Here is a 22,743-nt window from a genome sequence, read left to right as displayed (position 1 = left end):
CTGCAACAATCATGTTTATCTTTGGGGAAAGGTCAGACTCCAAACTCCAAATTCAGGACCTAAGTTCACCGAAGGGCTCACTATTAATGATTAAACGTAGGTGGGCTGCAGTTTTCAGTTTCTCACTCTTTTTCCTTTTTTTTAATGCAATGAGGAAAATTGAAATGTTTTCATGTTTGAGAGCTAAACCAAACCATTCTACCATCCTATAAATGCAGAAGTACTGAGGGACATTTGAAGAAAAAAACCTTCTGCTTGATATATAATTATCATTATGCCAGTAATAGTTAACTGCCTATATTCACATTACAATACCAACTGGGTGGGTAGTAAGGATTCTCAAACTCAGCTAAACCTAACTAAATTTTAATATTTCTTGTATGGACATCTTTGATGTTTTTATGCTATTTGTATGCTATTATAAAAAATTCACTCTGAATTTCAGGATTTAAATTTAAACTATTAAATCATACCACCATCAATCATTTCAAAATAATGTTAAAGTAGATAGAACTTTCATGAAACATAGGTGATTCTTCCTATGTGTGAAACTGTATGAGATCGGAGCAAATCAGCATTGTCGGTCATTAACATAGTAGCAAGCCAATTGAGTATTTCGTAGTAGATCGCTATTTGTGGTCTGTGACAAGACCCATTTGTCTGAGTCCACAAACTGGCTGGATGCAGTCCTGTCCTTTCTGAACCCCATTTCTAGGAAGAGATTAAGAGGAGGAATTCCAGCTTTTAGTTCTTTTGCTACAGAATATTAACTAGAAAACTTCTGTAGAATTACAGCAAATACCCTAGTATGGCTAAGGCCATACTAACTAAACCAATTCTTGTTCCTAGAAAGTCTCATGAGAAAGACCTGATATGAACAAAACCTACTAAAAGGAGGTGGTTTAGGCAGTATGTCAGAATGTTTTGGCTTAGAAGGGAAAAATGTGCTACCAAAGGGCTATTTGAATGTACTTTAAAATATTTATGACCATATTTTAGTATAAAATGAATTCTTAAATCTATCCTGGTCACTCTCAAAACCCTTTTCTCGAACCCTAACCTTGAGCTTAAATCTTCAAGACAATCTAGGTAAAAGATAGTAGACTTGATAGGGACACAACGAAATTTAAAATTTAAAAATCTACAAAGTTAAGCATAGTTCCTCTTGAATTATATCTTTATATAAAGAGCAAAAGATGAAAATTGTTTCTTATCCTCTATTGATTAGAATTTCATTTGCTATAACATATTTTGTATAAAATACACAGCTATAGTACCTAGCAAAAATAAATTGTTTGGTTGGAAATATCACCTTAGAGTGATACATACAAAGTTTTCCTGGAGTTAAACAGAAAAGTAGCTTTGTTAAAGAAACGTAAGTTTTTGCGAATTGTAGGGATTATGAATACAAGGTAATGTAAAAGTTGCTTTGTTGCTTTCCATTTGAATAGAGTGCTACAGGTTTCCACAACTTCTGTAATACATACATAGGGATATAAAACCATTAGAGTCACTTGAACTTTACTTTTATATTTATTTAAATTAAAGGCTGGTTTCTATCATATTTGATTGTATGAGAACTGTCCTCATGCATTTTCATTTGAAGCTCACAGTTATAAGACCTTTAACGTTTGTGGCTAGACTATGTGGTGCATGATACGTGTCCTTCGGGTAAAGTACTACTTCTTGTCAGGTGTTTACCAGAGTCCAACCAATAAAAGACATATCGTTATTGCCTAACAAACTAAATTCTATTTCATTTGAGCATTTGATTTCCACTAGAAAGCTCCTATGAGTCACTGTATTAAGTAGTCCTTTCAACATAAGATGTTCAAATAGGCTGTTTCTACTGGTTTTAAATAACATCATCCTTTTATAGAATATAAAATTATAACTTTTTTCTTTTTACAAGGACATTTTAGAAAAGACTACTTGAGATTGTTTCATTACAGATGAAATAAGAATGCCAAACCCTTTCTAAATTCAGTGAACTATGTGTATCAAAGAAGTATTCTCTTCTGTTACTCTGTTGATCAAGCACAGCAAACACTGTGCAAGTATGGGCACTACCTCCTAAAACTCACCAGCTATTTCACATAACATGTGAAGCAGGGCAGAAGCAAAGCATAGCAAAACAAACAAACAAACAAACAAACAACAACAACAAAAAAACAAGAGCTGCCATCTTTGGAACAATTACAATTATTATATACTTTTTGTTAGTCACTTTAAATTTTTATAGTAATTCTTACAACAGTCATTTGACATATTAGAAAAATGAGTCTCAGATTAATTTACTGAAATGATTCTAGGACTATAGAAAAATAAAGCTTGAAACCTAGACCCAAGCGCTCTTCTTTGCTTAAAAACTGTTACAGGTTGGGGGAAGTGAGAAAAAAATTGATTTCTTGCAGATGACATGAAATTGTTAATTGGGACTGTCTTCATAGTAAGTCATGACAATTTTGTTTGAAAACTAACAGAGCCCTTGATATTTGTGAATTTGTGGCTAGACATTCGGGCTGAACATATAGGGATAAAAGTTGATCTATGCTAGTTAAATCAAAATAAAACGATATATTTTAAAACAATCCTATTGCAATGAAATTCCTTGCTAGGACATGCCACTGTGAAATATTTGGTAACTTCCATTTGCATTGATAAATAAGGAGACTATGAAATAAAGACGGATGATTAATTCCAAAGTACAGTTGTGTTTCTGTTGAGTGTCAGAGGTTGTCAGTAGTTAACGTATTTTCTTAGATTAGAAGACAAACGAACTTCACCCCTGTAAAGGTTGGAAGGAAATATATTACCCTACTAGATATAGATACAGAAAGTCAGGATGTACAAAAGCTACGTGAAAAAAAAAAAGTCCCTTTATAACATTGAAAAACATTGTTCTTAGAAAGAAGCATGACATTAATTTAAAAAAATTAGGACACTTTAAGTTATCCCTACATGGTCATAATAGTTTAAAACTGAATAGTATTTTCAATTCAATGAGGGAGTTAGCATTTTGAAGGAATCTTGAAAAAATTTCTTAAGTTAAAAATATTTTTAATTTGATGACGTTTTTATACCAAGGCAAAATTATATAAGAATATATACTTTATTTTAAAGGGTATTGTTTAAGAGTTCTCTATAAGAAAACAAATATTCATTGAATTCTTTGTCTTATCAAAAGCAAACCTGACACTTGCAGGTTTGAAACATTGGGACTCTAAGACTCCAAAAATAACATTCATTTTTCCAAAATAGAGTTATTAACCAAATTTTATATCCCCCATACATATAAACACACACACAAATTTGACAACAACCAAAAAATCCTTTGTATAATATCAGTTACCAAAAGAAAATTCTAAATTATCTTTGACCACACAAAACTGAATCACAAGCATTTAAAGGAGAGAATTGATGGAAACTCTTTCAGTAGATTACTGTAAATACAACAAGATTTTAATTTTTATCAGAATAAATTTATTGAATTTTTTTTTAAATTTCACAACCTAAAATAAAATGACATACAAGTATCAATGCAATTTTCCCTTTAAAGAATATTCAATGTAACAATTACATTTATGGACTAATTCTTTTTTTTTTTTTTCATATTACTGAAAACTAAATAAGAGAATTTTTTTTTTTGAGGTGGTTTTGTTGTTTTTGTTTTGCTGAGATATTGGTAAATAGTTTTCCCTGCAAAGATTGTTATTTCTATGTTCTAAATCACAGAGCTTTGAGACCCAGCTGTTCCTTTTTCTGTGTATTAGAGTAGAAAATGTTTTTTTTTTTTTTGAAAGAGAGAAAGAAAAAAAGAATAATAAGAAAAAGAATAAAGAAGAGGAAGAAAGAGAAAGAGGAGAAGGGAGAGAGAATGGGGGTATTGCTTTATTGCCCAGGCTAGAATGCATTCTAAATATGGGTATGCCTATAATTGTGCTTAATAATGGAGACATGAAAGAAAGTGAGGGAAGAGAATAACAAACAAGGAGCCAACCAATATTTCGTTTAAACTTCTAAGTTGATATAATGTGGTACTGATAAAAGAGTGTATATTTTGTGTATTTAAAGTGGAGAGTTCTATAAATGTTAAGTTCACTTGTTCCAGATATGAGTTCAAGTCCTGGATATCATTGTTAATTTTCTGTCTCATTGATCTGTCTAATATTAATGTTGAAGTTTCCCACTATTATTGTGTGGGAGTCTAAGTCTCTTTATAAGTCTTGTATGTCTGGGTATTCCTGTATTGGGTGCGTATATATTTAGGATCTTTAGCTCTTCTTGTTGTTGCATTGATCCTTTTATCATTATATAATGTCCTTCTTTGCTTCTTTTGATCTTTGTTGCTTTAACGACTATTTTATCAGAGGCAAAAATTGTAACTTCTGCTTTTTTTTTTTTTTTTTTTAATTTTTGCTCTCTGTTTGGTTGGTAAATCTTTCTCCATCCCTTTGTTTTGAGTCTTTGTGTATCCCTGAATGTGAGATGGGTCTGGATGCAGCACACTGATGGGTTTTAGTTTTTTTATCCAAATTGCCTGTCTGTCTTTGGATTGGGGGGATTTACTCAATTTAAATTTAGAATTAATAATGATATATGTGAGTTTAATACTACCATTTAATATTAGCTGGCTGTTTTGCCCATTAGTTGATGGAAATTCTTTATTATATTGATGCTCTTTACTTTTTGGTATTTTTTAGAAAGGCTGATACTGTTTATTCCTTTCCATGTGTAGTGGTTCTTTCAGAAGCTCTTGTAAAGCAGGCCTGCTGGTGATGAAATCTCTGAGTGCTTGCTTGTTCACAAAAAACTTTATTTTTCCTTCACTTATGAAGCTTAGTTTGGCTGGATGTGAAATTCTTCGTTGAAAGTTCTTTTCTTTAAGGATATTGAATATTGGTCCCCACTCTCTTCTGGCTTATAGGGTTTCTGCTGAGAGATCTGCTGTAAATCTGATAGGCTTCCCTTTGTGGGTAACCTGACCTTTCTCTCTGGCTGCCCTTAGTATTTTCTCCTTCATTTCAACCCTGGTGAATCTGATGATTATGTGCCTTGGAGTTGGTCTTCTTGAGGAATATCTTTGTGGTGTTCTCTGTATTACCTGGAGTTGAATATTATACTGCCTTACTAGGTTGGGAAAATTTTCCTGAATAATATCCTAAAGTGTATTTTCCAGCTTGGATTCATTCTCTTCATCACATTCAGGTACACCTATCAAGCGTAGATTAGGTCTTTTCACATAGTCCCATATTTCTTGGAGACTTTGCTCATTCCTTTTTATCCTTTTTTCTCTAATCTTGTCTTCTCATTTTATTTCATTGAGTTGGTCTTCAACCTCTGATATCCTTTCCTCTGCTTGATCAATTCGGCTGTTAAAACTTATGCATACTTCACGAAGTTCTCGTATTGTGTTTTTCAGCTCCATCAATTCAGTTATATTCCTCTCTAAATTGTGTATTCTTGTTAACATTTCATCAAACCTTTTTTCAAAGTTCTTAGTTTCCTTGGATAGGGTTAGAACAAGTTCTTTTAATTCACAGAAGTTTCTTATTATCCACATTTTGAAGCCTGCTTCTGTAATTGGAACACACTCGTTCTCCATCAAGCCTTGTTCCATTGCTGATGAGGAACTGCGATCCCCTGCTGAGGGAGAGGCGTTCTGATCTTGGGTATTCTCAGCCTTTTTTGGCTGTTTTCTTCCCTTCATTGTAGATTTATCCATCTTTGGTCTTTATAGTTACCATCTTTGTAATTGGGTTTCTGAGTGGACATCCAACTTATTCTCAGCGCCGAAATCTGAGCAACCCACTGTGCCAACTAAAACAGCAGCGTTAAGATTGATGGTGCTTTTCTGACTCTACACCAAGAACTGACGCTCCCAGGTGCCGGAAAAACCACCTCGCTGGTCACAAGAGTCGCGCTGGTGACCCATGGGGCTCTCTGCTGGGAATCTCCTGGTGCATGAGCAACAAGAATTCATCTGAAAGTGTGGCGTCCTCTCATTCTCTGCACTTTCACTGGTAGCTACAATCCCAAGCTGCTAGTAATCAGCCATCTTGGATCTCTCTCCTAATTCTTAATATATAGGTATAAAAATATGAATTTATTTGAAGTGGAATCAGAAGCCAATTGTTTTAAGTAATTACCAAAATAAGAAAATTAAAAATGTTAAAGAAAAGTCAAGAGATACAGAGGATAGAGTAAGTGGGGCAAAGGCAATATTTGGGGAATATATTTGAAGAATTTCCAAGAACTATTGAAAGGCACTGTATTAGTTCTCCATAGCTGCCATAACAAATTACCACAAAAATTTAGTGGCTTAAAACACTTATTGTCTTCTAGTCCTGGAGGTCAGAAGTCTAACACTGGTGTTGGCAGGTATATCCCTTTCTGGAGGCTTTAGGAGAGAATGTGTTTCCTTATGTTTTCTAGCTTCTAGAAGCTACCTGCATTCTTTGATTCATGGCACCTTCCTCCATCTACAAAACCAACAAGAGTGAGCTGAATTCTTCTAACTTCATATCACTCTGACCATCTCTTCTGTCTCCCTCGTCCATTTTATGAATCCTTATAATTATACTGAAAAAACAATCCAGGATAATCTTTTTATCTTGAGGTCTGCAGATTGGTAACTTTAATTTCACTTACAACCTTAACATAGATATTCATAGGTTCATCTTTGGGGACCCATCGTCTGCCTATCACAGATACCAATCCACAGATTCATGAGGCTCAATAAACATTAAGCAAGATAATTTTAAAAACACATACAGACAAGTAGACATATCATAACTAAACTGTAGAATATCATACAGAAAGAGAAGATACTTAAAGGAACCATATAGAGAGGACAGACTATTTTCAAGGAGAAAGAAAAGCAGACAACTACTAAATTATTAACAGTATCAATGAAAATTAGGAGACATTAGAATGTCGTCTTCAGTGTGCTATGAGAAAATAACTGTGAATTTAGTATTCTATATATATTTTATAAATATGTCTTTTAAGTATAAACTTGAAATAAAGATTTTCCAGAAAAGTTAAAACTGAAAGTTTACAGGTAAAAGACCTTTCCAAATGATACCTTTAAAAAAATCTACTTCAATTAGAAAAAAAGTAACCCCAGATAAAATCTGAGATGCAAGAAGGAGTGAAGAGCAAAGAAAGCATGGTGGAGAAACACACTGGCTCTTAATCATAGTGTCTTGTGGGATTGAGCATAAAGCACATAAAAATAACATTTAAAGTGGTGTCACAAGGGCCTTTGTGGTATAGTGAAAATTTGGATACCATATTGTTTGTTTAACGACAAAAATTAGTTCAATAAATTATGGTGTATCAATTCAACAGAATTCCATGAAGCCATTTGAAAATAATATTATATAAGCATGTATTTTGTATAGTATGATATAGGCAAATATGTAAACATATAAATATAGTATATTTACCATATCTTAATAAGTAAAAGCAGTCTGCTAAACAGCAAATATAGATATGGTTTGAGATTTCTTGTGTAAACAATATACAAACATATGAGCATAGAAAAAGTATTAGAACAATATTCACTGAACATCTTTAAAATTATTATCTCTGAGAGGGAAGATAGAGTCGTGTTTGCATTTTCTTTTTTGCCATTGTATTTTCTCACATTCTATAATGTATATGTTACTTCAAAATAGGTTTTATTGTTTATAACAGTTTTAGATTTACAGAAAAATTGCTAAAATTATACAAAGATTTCCCATATAGCCTACGCAGTTACTTCTACTGTATCTTACATTAATGTGGTTGACTTATGATTAATAAACCAATACTGATATATTATTAACTGAAATTCATACATTATTTAGGTTGCCTTTGTTTTTACCTAATTCTTTTCTGTTCCAATATCCCACCCAGGGTACATTACATTTAGTTGTCATGTATCCTTAGGCTCCTCTTGGCTGTAACAACTTCGAGGAGAACTGGCCAGATATTTTGTAAGATACTCCTCTAGTGGAATTTTTGTGATATTTTTCTTTTTTTTTTTTTTTTTTGAGACGGAGTTTCGCCCTTGTTACCCAGGCTGGAGTGCAATGGCGCGATCTCGGCTCACCGCAACCTCCGCCTCCTGGGTTCAAGCAATTCTCCTGCCTCAGCCTCCGGAGTAGCTGGGATTACAGGCACGCGCCACCATGCCCAGCTAATTTTTTGTGTTTTTAATAGAGACGGGGTTTCACCATGTTGACCAGGATGGTCTCGATCTCTTGACCTCATGATCCACCCGCCTCGGCCTCCCAAAGTGCTGGGATTACAGGCTTGAGCCACCGCGCCCGGCTATATTTTTCTTATGATCTGACTGAGGCTGTAAGTTTGGAGGAGGAAGACCATGGAGGTAAAGTGCCATTTTCTTGATGTCATATTATATCAGAGGTACATGATATCCACGTGATTTATCTCTATTTACATTTACTTTGATCAGTGTTCTCAGTTTTCTCCATTGTAAAGTTCATTCTTTTTTTTCCACCCTCTTTTTCCATAATGCACTCTTTGGAGGAAGTGCTATGTACTTCCCACACTTAAGGAGTGGGGAGTTATGTTCCTTCTCCTTGAGGGTGAAGTAGCTACATAAATTATTTGAATTCCTCTGCATGGGAAATTTGTCTTTAACTTCCCATTGATTTATTTAATCACTGTATCAGTAAGGACTCATGGATATTTAATTTATCCTTTGAGTTATAATCTGATATTTCTTTGTTGCTACAATTGATCTATCTTTAGCCACTAGGAGTTCCTTCAGTTGGCCCCGTGTTCCTTTCACATACCCCACTGTATGTGTGTTGTTTCAGTTCTGATTTTGGTTTTGGTTTTTAGCATCTCCTTATTCTCTGGTACCACAAGATGCTTCCAGCTCATCTTGTACATTTTACTCCAATCTTAGAATCAGTCATTTCTCTAAGAATCCCTGGTTTATTTTAATGAAGAATGGCACTAGAAACCAAGATCTGGACACTAGGTGTGTCCATTTTTACAGTATCAAGTCTTCAAATCATATCTCTCCATTTATTTAGGCCTTCTTTGACTTCTTTCATCAGAGTTTTGCAGCTTCTTCACATAGATTCTGTTCAAATTTTGTTAGATTTTACCTATTTCATTTCGAAGGGGTTGTTCTTTTTAATTTCAAGTTCCATTTGTGCACTGCTGCTGTATAGAAAAGCAATTGACTTTTGCATGTTAACCTTTTATCATGTTACCTTACTATAATTGCTTATTAGTTTAGTGAGGGTCTTTTTGGTATACTTTTTGGGATTTTCTAGACAGACATTCATGTCATCTACAAGCAGTTTTATTTCTTCCTTTTCTTTTCAAATCTTATTGTGCTGGTTAGAACTTTCAGTATAATGGTGAATGTATATATGTGCTTTTTATATTTCTTATTTTCTTAGATCCGTTATTCATCTTCAAATATTTATTTCTGAATCATTTTTGGTTTTTATGTCATTATTTAATATTTTCTATTATTTAAAAATTGCTCTCATTTTTGAAATATTCCATTATAGTTTTCATCCACCTTTTTTTTTTTTGCTTCATATTCTCTGTTCTATTATAGCAACTTTAAATGAAATTCAACCATGATCCTTTTCTGTGGTATACCTTTTAGACTAAGTTATTCTGTACTTTTGAGAGGGAGGATTGGGTAGAATAGTTTTCCCAGTTTCATGGCTCTAGAGGTTCCTTTTTAATATTTCATAAAATTACACACTTGTATCCTTGTATTTTCTGAGATGTCTCCTTTCTATTTTCCCACTTTTATCTGCATCTGCTTTTTCCTTGGCCCGTTGTCTCTGTTCTGTTCAATTCAATTCCTACTTTCAGCAGTTTCTCCTTAGTGTTGGGCCATGTTCAAGAATGGGGCTCCACTGTTCACAGGCCTCACGTTCCTCCAGCAAATTCAGACCCTCCTGCTCATTACTTTACACTTAGCTGAGCTTAGAGTCTGCTGAACTCCCTGTCAGTTTTGCCACTGACCTCACAGTGGTTTCCCCTGTTTTCTAGCAATCATTTGTTGGCATTTTTGGGGTCTTTCTATTCTGAGGGTCTTCAGATATCTGTTGTTTTCCTACCATTTACTCCTACACAGTTGTTGATGTTGAGTTTTCTCCTTTTTGTTCATATTTTGAGATTTGTAGGGATTCCTTTCCACCTAGTTATGTTATAGCTATCATCTGGGATTGTTGTTATTGTCTATCTTAGATGCTTTATCTGTTTTTATGAGGAGATTCAGGAGGTTCACAGACTACTCTGCCTCTCTAATCATCTTCCCAGACTCTTCAATATTCACGTATTACTTGGAAGGATAAGGTGTTTTAAAATACATTTTAAGTTTTTTTCTGTATTTTTGGAATTAGTCAAAATGCAGGTTGAAATGATTATAGATGAGAGGTAGATTCTTCCCTTTAGCTACCTTTCAAGTCATGTTTAAAAACAGGTTTCTTTTTGGCTTTCCCAGCCTGAAATTAAAGTACTCACAAGCATTATTCTATTTCCACATCTCATCACTTCCAACTTTCTGAAGAGTATTCTAAGACTTAAAATCAGAATTAAGCTTAAAAGAATGGAATTTGTATTGATTGCCCAATGTTTGAAATAAAATAAAATAAAATTTGAAATAAAATGTTTGGAGGTGTTTATAATCATATTTATTACTGTATTTTTATGCCCTAAGGTATCAGTTCTATCTGTAGCCCCCTTCTTATTCTACAAACTAGGGTCCAATTTAACAAACTGGCTACCAATTACCTGAATATGACCCACAGATATATTTTATTTAGCCTGCTCAGTATTTTAAAACAAAATAGCTGTCAACACTTCAAAACCAGATTTCATATTTATGGCTATTGTTAAAAAATTGACATCTGGTGTGATTAGACCCATATTCTCTCTTGGAACTTGTACCCTGATTAAAAAGAAAATGCACTCTCAGCTTTGTGATACTTTCCTTCCAGATGCTTCTCTCATTTGCTACCTTCCAGTACCCACAGTATTATGCATTTGTAACCCATGTAATATCTGACGGAGTCCAACCTCTTAAATTGTCTTCAACTACAAGTGTGCATTCATTCTTTTTAAATCTGTTTCTACTCAGATGTCCTACAGACCCCCCCCAGAATCCACATTTTTAAAATCAAACTATTTTTTCAAAACCTATTTTTCCTCCATTATTCCCTAAATGACCCAGTTAACATTATAGAATTCCTACAGTTTTCCAAGTGAGAGAAACCCTCCGGGTCATTGTCTCCTCCTCCTGCCACATCCTATTTACAGCTTTTCAGTCATGTGCAAATCTATGACATGCTTAGGTCTTTGCTTTCACTGTTCCCAATATTCTAAACTTCTTTACTTTGAGACACCTGTAAAACTCCTACTTACTTTCCAAGATGAAACAAAATTATTCAATCTCCAAAACTATGTACTCTGCCTCAAGGAGCAATTAGTTGCTTCTTTCAAAGTAGGAGCATCTCAAGTACACATTATATGCTATTTATTTACTGCTGGCTCCCCCATTAGATTAGGGATTCCTTGAGGACACAGAGCATGATTTAGTCATTTCTGTATCACCAGTACTAAGACAAAAAGCATAGAACTTGATAAATGTGTCAAATAAACACATGAATTTTACAAATCAATGAAAATATTGTTTCATATGATTTCACCTTCTTAAACTTTCTATATGTTTCAATTTTTGTCAAATTGACTTCTTTGGATTGATACTAGAATCATTTTAGATTTTGCACCAAATGACTACAAAGTTAAATGTCCAGGACAAAAGAAAATGTATTGACTTCTTTACTAAAATATGAAGTTTTTGTTTTGTTTTGTTTTTTTGCTTTAAAACTTGGCTTAAACTATCTAAGGATGCCATGTATTAACTCTAAAAAAAATGTATAATTATTTATAAAACAGATCCCATAGGAGCAACTGAACAGCTGTGGAAAGATTTGGCACATCACTTTGCCAGCCTGAATTTAATGACCTACATGTGAAGGGCTACATATCCAATTACTAATCCTCCCTCAGCTACTCTCTGCCCTGATATGGAGGCAGCTGAAAAAAGATGCCCTACTAACAAATCAGAAGTAGATCCAGACTTTTTTGCTAGTGCTCAGTTATGAAAGATCTTCTAGGTTTGAGATGAGGAAGAAACGGAGAGGGGCTCAGAACAGTGTTATATCTGACACAGTGTTTCAAGTAAAATTTAAAGGCTTATGGTGAGAATGACTTTAGCTTTGTAACTAAAGACAAAGAAATTTCAGCACTTTTAGAGAACCTCAAATTCTGAATTTAATTTTCTATTCACTGAAGCATTTAAACATGTTCAAATATCTTCAAGCATCAAGGATAATTTACTTTAAAATTCTTTCTATACTGAGAAGCCAGTCTTCTATTCAAAGATGCAAACCTCATTCTCATCTTCAAATTCTGCAATAATTGTCTATTAGAAGAAGAGGGGGAAAAAACTAAATAGAAAATGACAATTTATGGGATTGTATTTCATTTCTCTCAGTTAACATAGTCTATATATAGAAAAAAGATTATATGAGGTCAAATATTATAAACAATGAAATGCCATCTGATGGTTTGCAAAACAGCATAAGAAAAATAGTTAAAGGAATGAATAAAGAGTAAAGCTATGGCTGTTTTACTTGAGCCATGAAAAAGGCTTACAGATTCTAAATTTAAATGCATTTTATTGTGAATCTGACTCACTTTTTGAATTTAATTTTCCACTTATGTAAAATCATGGGATATGGTAATTTTCTGTATAAATTAAAAATAATTTAGGCAAGAGATGCTTTTCTCTCATTTTCAACACAGAAAAATTATGAGCCTTTCTTTGATGTTTTGCATTTTTAACAGTGGGACTATCTTAATTCCTCCACCCAATCCCCACAAGAATATATGAATGAATGCACGTGTGGTGGTACACACTTAACTTCTTGAACTGGAAAAAACAGACATCACTTTAACTAACTACATCCCACTCCCAAAACCCTAACTCCGGACCCGCCCCGCTTAAACCCCTCCCCTTTTTCCCATTGCGGGTTCGAAATTGGCGCAGTTAGATAACGTAAGACGCACCCGCCGTAGCCTCCACTGTGTGACTACCGCCCCGGCCTCTGGGAATTGAAGTTTCTGTGGAAGGAAGCGGGAGCGGTAACCAGGCCAACCCAGGAAGGCTTTTTTTCTTAGCTTTCACTTCCCTGTAAACTCTTCAGCTCGGTAAGTGTCCTGGCACTGGCTGGCGCTCGCCCTCACTTTGGTATTGTTCGGGTGCAAAGGTGCGCGTGCTATGCAGCCCTCGACTAGCAACAAGAGCTTCCGGGGGAGAGAGGAGCGGTGGTATGGAAGTGGATGCCTGCGGCGCCAGGTTGTTGAAGGAAATGACGTTGATGATAGGCGCCCCCCGCGGCCTACTCGGCTGCTGTCTGGTTCGCCAGCGGCAGCTTAATCCCGCCTCTGGAGTGCGTTCGCTGGCGGGAACCTGGAAGGGACAGTGGGCGACGCTCCGCCCATACGGTGGGGCCCTTTCAGTCGGCGTGTGTTGAGGGTTGCCGTCCGCCCGTAGTATGTGAAAAGTGAGTCTGCAAAGAATGAGAGGGAAATCTGTACTCTAAAGGGCCGGAAAGCGTGTTATGCCCCTGCCGCTTCGTGGCGAGAGACCGTAGGCTTTACAAAGCCGCCTTACCTCATTTTTCCTGCGAGGGGCCGATGTGGCTGAGCCCTCTGAAACGTAGAGAGCCCGAGGGGAAGTTGCTGCAGGTGCTGTGAGCTGTTAAAAAGATCGAAATGTTACTTGATTTCACTGACATACTTTCAATTTGGGGATTTTTTTAGAGATATAAAGACAAGTTACTTGTCACTTTCTGAAAGAATCTCCTCTGCCCAAAAGGCTTGACAACTGAAGTGAACAAAGGGCTTTTCGCTGCTCCACGTTTAGCCAGCACGTCTTTAAAAAGGGCATTGCAGGCCGGGCGCGGTGGCTCACGACCGTAATTCCGACACTTTGGGAAGCCAAGGCGGGTGGATCACCTGAGGTCAGGAATTCAAGACCAGCTTGACCAACAGGGTGAAACTCCGTCTTTACAAAATTAGGCGGGCGTGGTGGCGAATGCCTTTAATCCCACCTACTTGAGAGGCTGAAGCAGAATTGCTTGAACCCGGGAGGCGGAGGTTGCAATGAGCCGAGATTGCGCCATTGCACTCCAAGCTGGGCAACAAAGCAAAACTCCATCTCAAAAAAAAAAAAAAAAAAAAAAAAAAAAGGCCGGGCGCGGTGGCTCAAGCCTGTAATCCCAGCACTTTGGGAGGTCGAGGCGGGTGGATCACGAGGTCGAGAGATCGAAACCATCCTGGTCAACATGGTGAAACCCCGTCTCTACTAAAAATACAAAAAAATTAGCTGGGCATGGTGGCACGTTCCTGTAATTCCAGCTACTCAGGAGGCTGAGGCAGGAGAATTGCCTGAACCCAGGAGGCGGAGGTTGCGGTGAGCCGAGATCGCGCCATTGCACTCTAGCCTGGGTAACAAGAGCGAAACTCCGTCTCAAAAAAAAAAAAAAAAAAGTCACTATTAAGTCATTAATTCCATTCTGCATTATTTCAACGTTCGTTCAGATTTTTCCGGAAGGGAGACTGTCAAAACTTATGCAGTTTTAAAAAACTTCTTTTTTTTTTTCAGTCTTCATTGATTTAGGATGTATCCTCCTTGCCTTAAGCTGTGCTAGGATACAGAAATACAAGGAAGATTGAGATAGTTTGTAAGCCCACCTGATAACCTGTATCTGCGAATGAACCCCAGTAATTTTTAAAATTTTTGCTAAGTAAAATTTCACACATACTTACATATATTTGTGTGAAATTATGTATATGATATATTTTGGGAGATGTAGTCTTACTCTATCGCCCAAGCTGGGGTGCAGTGGTGCGATCTTGTCACACTGCAACCTCCGCCTCCTAGGTTCAAGCGATTCTTCTGCCTCAGCCTCCCGAGTAGCTGGGATTATAGGCGTCCACCACCACACCTGGCTAATTTTTGTATTTTTAGTAGACAGGGTTTTGCCATGTTTGTCAGGCTGGTCTCAAGTGCCTGACCTCAGGCAATCTGCCCATCTCAGCCTCCCAAAATGCTAGGATTATGGGCTTGAGCCACCGCACCTGGCCTCACACAAATATTTTTATAGTTAATATAAAACACGTTTTGAACATTGGTGAACTTGGTTGAATGAATGAAAATGTACTGTGAGCATCACTGCATGTGAGAAAGGAGTGCAAAATTCTACTATAAAATTTTATAAATTATTCCCCAAACTAAAACAATTAGAAAGCAAGTATACCTAATAAAGTGCTATGTTTTGCTTAACAGGTAATCTGAGCATGCTAGTACATAGTGCAGTGTAGATATATATTATACTTATTGTATAGTGTAGACAGTGTGAGTTGGTAGATGTATTTGTGTACTATAAGGAATAATGTATAAGATAGCAAGCTAGCATCATTTTTGTTGCATTCCATTGTCTCAATGCACCTAGCTTATTTAAAATCTAAAAACTTAGTATAGTGCATTTTCTTAATTATGAATAGTTTTAAAAGTGTGTACCTACGCAACAATATTGCATGTTCATCACATGCACCCCAAAACCTAAAATGCAATTAAAAAAAAAAAAAGATGATGATGATGATGATGATGATGATGATGATGATGATGTTGATGTTAGCCAGCCTATGACCTTTCCTTGTATTTGAGAGACTGAAGCATTACAATACTATGACAGGTCAAATTAAACTTAAGACTTCTTAGGTAGGAAAGGCAAATGCTCCCCCTGGTGTACATGAGCTGTAAAACGTTACATTGCTTTTTTAAAAATCTTCACTTGGGCCAGGCACAGTGGCTCACACCTGTAATCCCAGCACTCTGGGAGGCCAAGGCGGTGGGATCACCAGGTCAGGAGTTAGAGCTCAGCCTGCCCAACATGGTGAAACCTTTCTCTACGAAAAATACAAAAATTAGCTGGGTGTAGTGGCGTCTGCCTGTAATACTAGCTACTCAGGAGGCCGAGGCAGTTGAATGGTTGAACCCAAGAGGCGGAGGTTGCACTGACCCGAGATCACCCCACTGCACTCCAGCCTGGCCATAGAGCAAGACTCAAAAAAAAAAAAAAAAAAAGAAAAAAAAAATCCACACATACAGCTAATCAACACGTCCAGTTTTTGAATCAAATAGAGAACTAACTGAAAATGATATCACTGATAAATGGAAATGTGCTCTTGGAATATTGATTATTATTTAATGAAGAGAGCAATTTGTTTTCTGTGAATTTTAATTGTGCTTTTAAGTTTCCTCCACCAGGTATTGTTTTAGATACCTGTATTGCTGAATTTTATTTAATGTATTGTGTATTAAAAGAAAGTAAAATAAAAGAGAGCCTGCGGTTCAAAATATATATTTTTAAATTTTTTCCTTCTAGTCTTTTTAGGCTTATTCAGTTTCCTCACCTCTAGTTCCTTAAACTGAATGCTTACCTTACTTTATAGCTTTTTTAAAAAAGTAATGAATGCATTCAAGGCTATATATCTGTTTATCTCTAATTACCTTTTTCCCTTTGTCCCTCTCATTCTGTTATTCAAGTCTTAACTTCTCCTCCATATTATTTTTCTGTTCTGTTTTTGTCTGCATACTGAGTCAGATTGTCAGGATATCTTCTAAATCATCGTTACCCCTTGGCACTCCAAATAATCTGGAGTTTGTCTCTTCTTTTGAACTTTTTATGTCTTCATTTCCTGGTTTTCAAATTGTTCTTTTTCATGGATTCTTGTTTTGCTTTTTAGGAAAGGCTGCTTTTGTATCACAATTTTCTGTTTTGTTTTTATAGTTCTTATTCCCTTATGACCTCTCTGAAATATCTCAGCCAAATTTACTTTAAAGTCATTTTCAGATGGCCCTATTTTTAATTTGTATCAAGTGAATTTTTTCCTGGTTATTGATTTCATTTTTAAAAATCAGTTTTTTTCTTTTTGTGATTTCCCTCATTCTACAGCATTAAAGAAGACTATAGAAAAGATGCTTTTTATCTTTCTTTAAAATATTTTTTCTTTTCTTAAAAACAATAATTTTCATTACATAAACTTTAGAAAATGCATAAAACCATAGGTAAGAATTAAACATGTCTGTGTGTATACTTGTTTTTTTAAAAGTTGGTTATAATGTATATGTTTTTTTCTTTGATTTTATTTAACTTATACCAATTTCCCCTTATCATTAAATAATTTTGGATATATAAGTTTTACTGGCTTCTTCACATTCCTTGCCTGTGTTATAGATTAACTATAATTGTTTAGTTTTCTTTCATGGACATTCAAGAGGTATCTAACTTTTCACTGTTAAAAATAACACTGTGCTGCCTCTACTCTTGTGTACATTTTTGTGTGCATTTCTAATTTATTTGCAGAAATTTAACCAATAGTATATGGAACACCCCATTTCTTCAGACCTTTGCTAGCATTGCTGATGAATGATACTTAATTGATATTAAATGTTATTTAAATGATATTTACCAATAAATAGCATTTAATTGAATTTTTATTTCCATGATTATATGGTTTAATTTTAATCATATTATTTTAGTTTTTTAACTTTTTTGTGTTTGTAAATTATCTGTTCATGTCAAAAGTTGTTTTTCAGAGGTACCAAATAATGTCATCTGAAATGTTGCCAGCATTTATTGAAACTTCTAACGTTGACAAAAAGCAAGGCTTAAATGAAGATCAAGAGGAGAGCCAGAAGCCAAGATTAGGTGAAGGGTCTGAACCAATATCTAAAAGGCAAATGAAAAAACTAATAAAACAGAAACAATGGGAAGAACAACGGGAACTCCGCAAGTATGTGTTTCAAAATGTGTATGCTCTCTTTTTATTTAGAAATATGGAATGTTAGACCTTGCATAGCTCTTTGGCATATTAAGTGTAATTATGTTACTTAAAATTCAGTTGCTAATTTTAGACAAAAGTGGAAAAAAAAATGCAAGAGAAAAAAATTGAAGTTAACAATGTATATTATGAGTAGCAGCACAATTTTTGAAACAACTGTCTTATATAAGGAGTGTAATTAGTGTCCACTTGCTAGTTATGGAATAAAAACAGCCAACTCAGAAAGATCAAGTTTTGGCCTAACATTGATTTTGCCAGAAGAACCATTGTAGGTTTTGGTGAAAGCAGTTAGGCTAAATTTGTTACTGTAATAAACACCAAAATTTACGAAAAGAAAATAAACTATAGTTGGTGTAAATTAGAGAAAAAGTATGTAATTTTTCTTAATGAACAATTTTATTTTGCCTTTTTTCTTTGCCTCATAGCTGCCTGGGAGGCTGAGGTAGGAGAATCGCTTGAACTCGGGGAGGTATAGGTTGCAGTGAGCCGAGATCACGCCATTGCACTCAGTCTCAAAAAAAAAATTAAAAAAACAATGAAACAAAAAAAATTATATAGGTGAATGATGAAAGTAAAATTAGTGGTAACTCAAAGTCAGTATTTATAAGGTTTTCTTATGGATAGTATGATACCAATAGCAAATGAAACTATTGAGGAGGTATAGTTAGCATTTAAATAGAAAGCTTTAGATCATTTTTGAAAGCTCATTTCCTTTCTATCTGAAGCTTTTAGATGGGCTGTATAAAACTGGTAATACTTGACCATTTTTGAATCGTCACAGAAGTGACAATTTCCTATGGCTTAACCCGACAGTTTTTAAAAGTAATTATTTAAAAGAGTCTTGTGAATAACTGGATACACAATAACAAAATGTTATTTCAATAACTGATTTTAGACAAAAGCGGAAAGAAAAACGCAAGAGGAAGAAATTGGAGCGACAATGTCAAGTGGAATCACACTCAGAAGGAAATGACAGAAAACGTGTTCGCAGAGATGTGGTTCACAGCACCCTTCGCCTTATCATTGACTGTAGTTTTGATGACTTAATGGTATTAAAGGTATCATGAATTGTTGTCAGAAAAATCTTGTATATGAATTAGGTCGAATCATTCTTGTTTTAACATATAATATCCCTTTTATTTAACTTTATGCATTGAAATGAATCTTTTTTTCCAAATTTCTTTCCCCCGAGTTAAATTAGCTAGTAAATTTCATTGATATAATGAATTTGTATATTTATATGTGTGTATATGTGTGTGTGTCTGTATGTGTGCAGACAGGAAAGAGAGACAAACACACACTTTATAGTCTAGATGACAGAACTAAATTAGCCATTTAGTAATCATAAAGATCTATGGGGTTTTACCAGTGTTGGTAAAACATAAACATAATAATATTATGGCTCTAAAAGTGTTTTGTTGTTGTTTCTTAAGAGAGTAGATGTTTTCATGAACTATCATTTTAAATAAATACAAAATATAAAATAATGGGTAACTTACAGAGCATTAACTTACAGTAATTTTGTTAGTATGTAAGGAATCAAATAATGTTCATCAGAATGAATTTGTATTTGAGAAGAAGAATTGTATGTATATAGTCATTCCTTCTGTGTATTCCATTCCTTTAAGATCACAGAATGGCCACAGAAAATTTTAATAACTTTGCTTTAAAATTTGAACTCTGTACTAGGACATTAAGAAACTTCATAAGCAAATTCAACGATGTTATGCAGAAAACCGACGGGCACTGCATCCTGTGCAGGTATGTCTGAAGATTTTAAAGCAGACTCTAGTTTTCTTTTATATCTTTCATGGCTAAGGACATAGATAATTCCTATAGTCTTTGCAGGAGGCTTACATGTAATTTTGTTTAATGCCTATTTGAAAAATATTTTCTTTTTTGACAAAAATAAAGCAAAATATTTTAAACATCTTTCAGTATGTTATCTTAGACACACTCTTTCCAGTAATCATGAGTCTTAATCAAATTGACGTTTTCATTGCCATGTAGTTGAATATCTTCATTATAGGACATAAATATCTTTTTATACCAGTTTCTCAGAGCCAAAAGCTGTGGCTGCCACTGCTTGATATATGCTGTGGTATCTGTTGTATAGGTTTTGTCTCCTTAAAGGTTTTTTGTTTTCTTTTGGGTCACTGAGAGTTTAAACAGGTATTTTTTAATCTGAGGAAAGGAGTAATTTGGCAGACTATTTGGCTACCGTTAAGAATAACATCTTTCTGTTGGAATTCTAGGTGACCTAAAAATTAATACGACCTCATTGATGTTAAGAACCAGGAACTATTAATATGTTTTGATTAGATATTTTGTTTTTACTTAGTAATTTTATGCTTTTGTATTTTTTATGTTTTATAGTTTCATATCACACTTATATGATAGTCCTTATGTTCCCATTTTTATCTGTAGTAGACCCTTTCTCACTCTTGATTGAGACTTAAATAGGTATCAGGGTTTAGAATCAAAGAAAAATTATGAAGACTCCATTTGGTTTAAAAAAAACTTGTGGCAGAAAAAAAAGAATAGGAACTTGACATGGAAGCAGGGAGTTTGCAGAAAAGTGATGATTAAGGTAGAGACAAGTTATAACTACTTGTGATGAAAATGTAAGTGGGATACTACAGCTCCTGGGTTATGAAACACACACACAAAACATGCCATTTCTACCACAGTTTATTGTATGCTCAAAGCGTGTCACAAATTTTTTTTCTAGATCAATGAGAATAAATATATTTTGTGTTTCATAGATTATCAGATGAGTAAATGAGAGAAATAAAATGTTAGACTTAAATGGATATTTGTTCCCTCTTTCTATACCTACAAATCTTTTATCAGTTTTACTTGACAAGCCACGGAGGCCAGCTGAAAAAGAACATGGATGAAAATGACAAAGGATGGGTCAACTGGAAGGTAATTAAAACAGATAAATTCTCACATAATTCCAGGTATTTTTATGTTTCTAAAGATCTACATTTTGTACCTAAATTGTATATAATGCTACTTAATACAACAATCTCCAGATGTAATCGCTGAACCTAAGTGTAAGATTACAAATTAGAGATGCTGAAGAAGGGAGCAAGATGTCTGGTAGTTTGTATTTGTTCTCATTAAATCTTACCTATTTTACTGTCAACTTTTAAAACATATTTTTAAGAAGAAATAATTTTAAGGATCTTCATATCATTTCTCCCTAGCATACTAGCTAAACATTATATATTACCTATAAAAATGAAATCACTCTAAATTTTGAAAGTGTGCCTGCATTCTGTTTCTTCTTTCCCTGTCCTGGCCACTGACCACATGTGACTATTGAACTTGAAATGTGATAGTCTGAATTGTGAATTGAGATGTGCTATGACTAGGAAATACATACTGGATTTCAAAGACTCAGTACCACAGAAGAGAGAAAAAGAATGTGAATGTATCCTAAATAATTTTTAAAACATTTATTAAATGTTCAAATAGTAACATTTTGGGTACACTGTGTTAAAAAAATAAATTGTTAAAATTAATTTTACCTGTTTTCACTTTTTTAAATGTGGATACTAGAATATTTAAAATTGCGTATGTGGCTTCACAGTTTTCTTTTTCTGTTGGACCAAATTGTTCTCAATCATTGGTAAAGATGACTAAATAGGTTGTCTTTGGTACCAGTCCCTGAGGAACTCTATCTTATTTAGAAAAGTCCTGGGTTATCCCTGTACTTTTTTCTTTCTCAAAGTCAGTTCTCTCAGTGACACACCTTCCCTTTCAAACTCACTAATTCTATAATGAAGGCATTTATTTTGTTAATAGTCTATGATATGAAACATTTTCAAAGGCTTTTAAGTACAATATATTTACCAAATCCTATGTTTGTGCCTGTTTTTCCAAGAAATAGTATAATAAATTAAAAGAGTCATGTTTTCAGTTATTTTGCAACTTGTTAAATTTATCATTTATACCATCAGCTTTCCAGAGAGACTTGAGCTTCATTGGTCTCTAATTAATCAGGTTCCTCTTGGGGCCCTTATTAAGTATAAAGGTTAAATTTATAGTAAAACATTTTCCAGAAAAGTAGCTATTTATTAATTATACATTTTAGGAGACAGTTCATTTGCCTCATTCTTGGTTTCATTAAAAATTATTGGATAAATGTCATCCGAGCCTGGTGATACATGTTCTTTTATGCAGTCAGTGTGGCTTGCAAAATCATGACTGCCAGCTATTGTTCAATTTTATACCCATGATCTGACAGTTTTGGTGAAGAAGTTTTCAAATGTGTATCTCTTTGTAAAAACAGATATATGGAATTAATTAAATCTATAAGCTGTTCGCTTTCATGATTCGTGTAGATGGAGAGGAAGTAATTGGAGCAGGCATTCTTTGGTTGTAGAACAACATGAGCAAGTATGTGGCAGTAAAAATGCATTTGTTTTGTTAGAACTGAGATAAAGTTGGAAAAGTAGATTAGTGCCATATTCAGGAAAGAGTTATTAAGGAGTTTAGATTATATCCCACAGAAATAGATAAAACATTGGAAGTCGTGTTTTTAGAAAATGAGCCTGCTATCAGTGTGTGGAAGTAGGTTGGAGGGGTCTCAGGCCAGCAACGAGGAAATAAAATTAAGAGGCTATTTAAATGATCAAGGTGTGAGATGATAAGGAATTGATGTAGTAAATTCTAAATAATGCATTGTAATGATTATATTCTTTTAAACTTAATTTTACATGTTTTTGGATGGATTTGTTTTGGGAAAAGAGAATAATTATTTGTGGA

General features: G+C 34.6%; 1 protein-coding gene across 7 annotated transcripts in view; it reads left to right on the top strand.

Moving 5' to 3' along the window:
- The first annotated feature begins 13,127 nt into the window (after nt 1–13,127).
- Nucleotides 13,128–22,743, top strand: part of TRMT10A (tRNA methyltransferase 10A) — a 131,091-nt gene continuing 121,475 nt past the window's right edge. For 5 of the 7 annotated variants that reach the window (XR_012516888.1, XR_012516887.1, XR_012516886.1 and 2 more), the window contains exons 1-5: nt 13,431–13,803; nt 17,712–17,919; nt 18,863–19,025; nt 19,657–19,728; nt 20,821–20,895. Coding sequence is in view for 4 of the 7 variants with exons in the window: in XM_074396494.1 (XP_074252595.1) it covers nt 17,735–17,919; nt 18,863–19,025; nt 19,657–19,728; nt 20,821–20,895 (495 nt within the window). In the remaining 3 variants the exon portion in view is untranslated. Of the gene's footprint in view, nt 13,264–13,430; nt 13,804–17,711; nt 17,920–18,862; nt 19,026–19,656; nt 19,729–20,820; nt 20,896–22,743 lie in introns of those variants that run through there. The other 2 variants (XM_039468515.2, XM_039468516.2) reach the window with 2 other exon arrangements.

This window comes from Saimiri boliviensis, chromosome 3, assembly GCF_048565385.1.
Source record: "Saimiri boliviensis isolate mSaiBol1 chromosome 3, mSaiBol1.pri, whole genome shotgun sequence".
NCBI classification, from domain to species: Eukaryota; Metazoa; Chordata; class Mammalia; order Primates; family Cebidae; genus Saimiri; species Saimiri boliviensis.
Note: the sequence above shows the minus strand (reverse complement) of the source record. Positions and strands in the feature narration are given on the sequence as shown.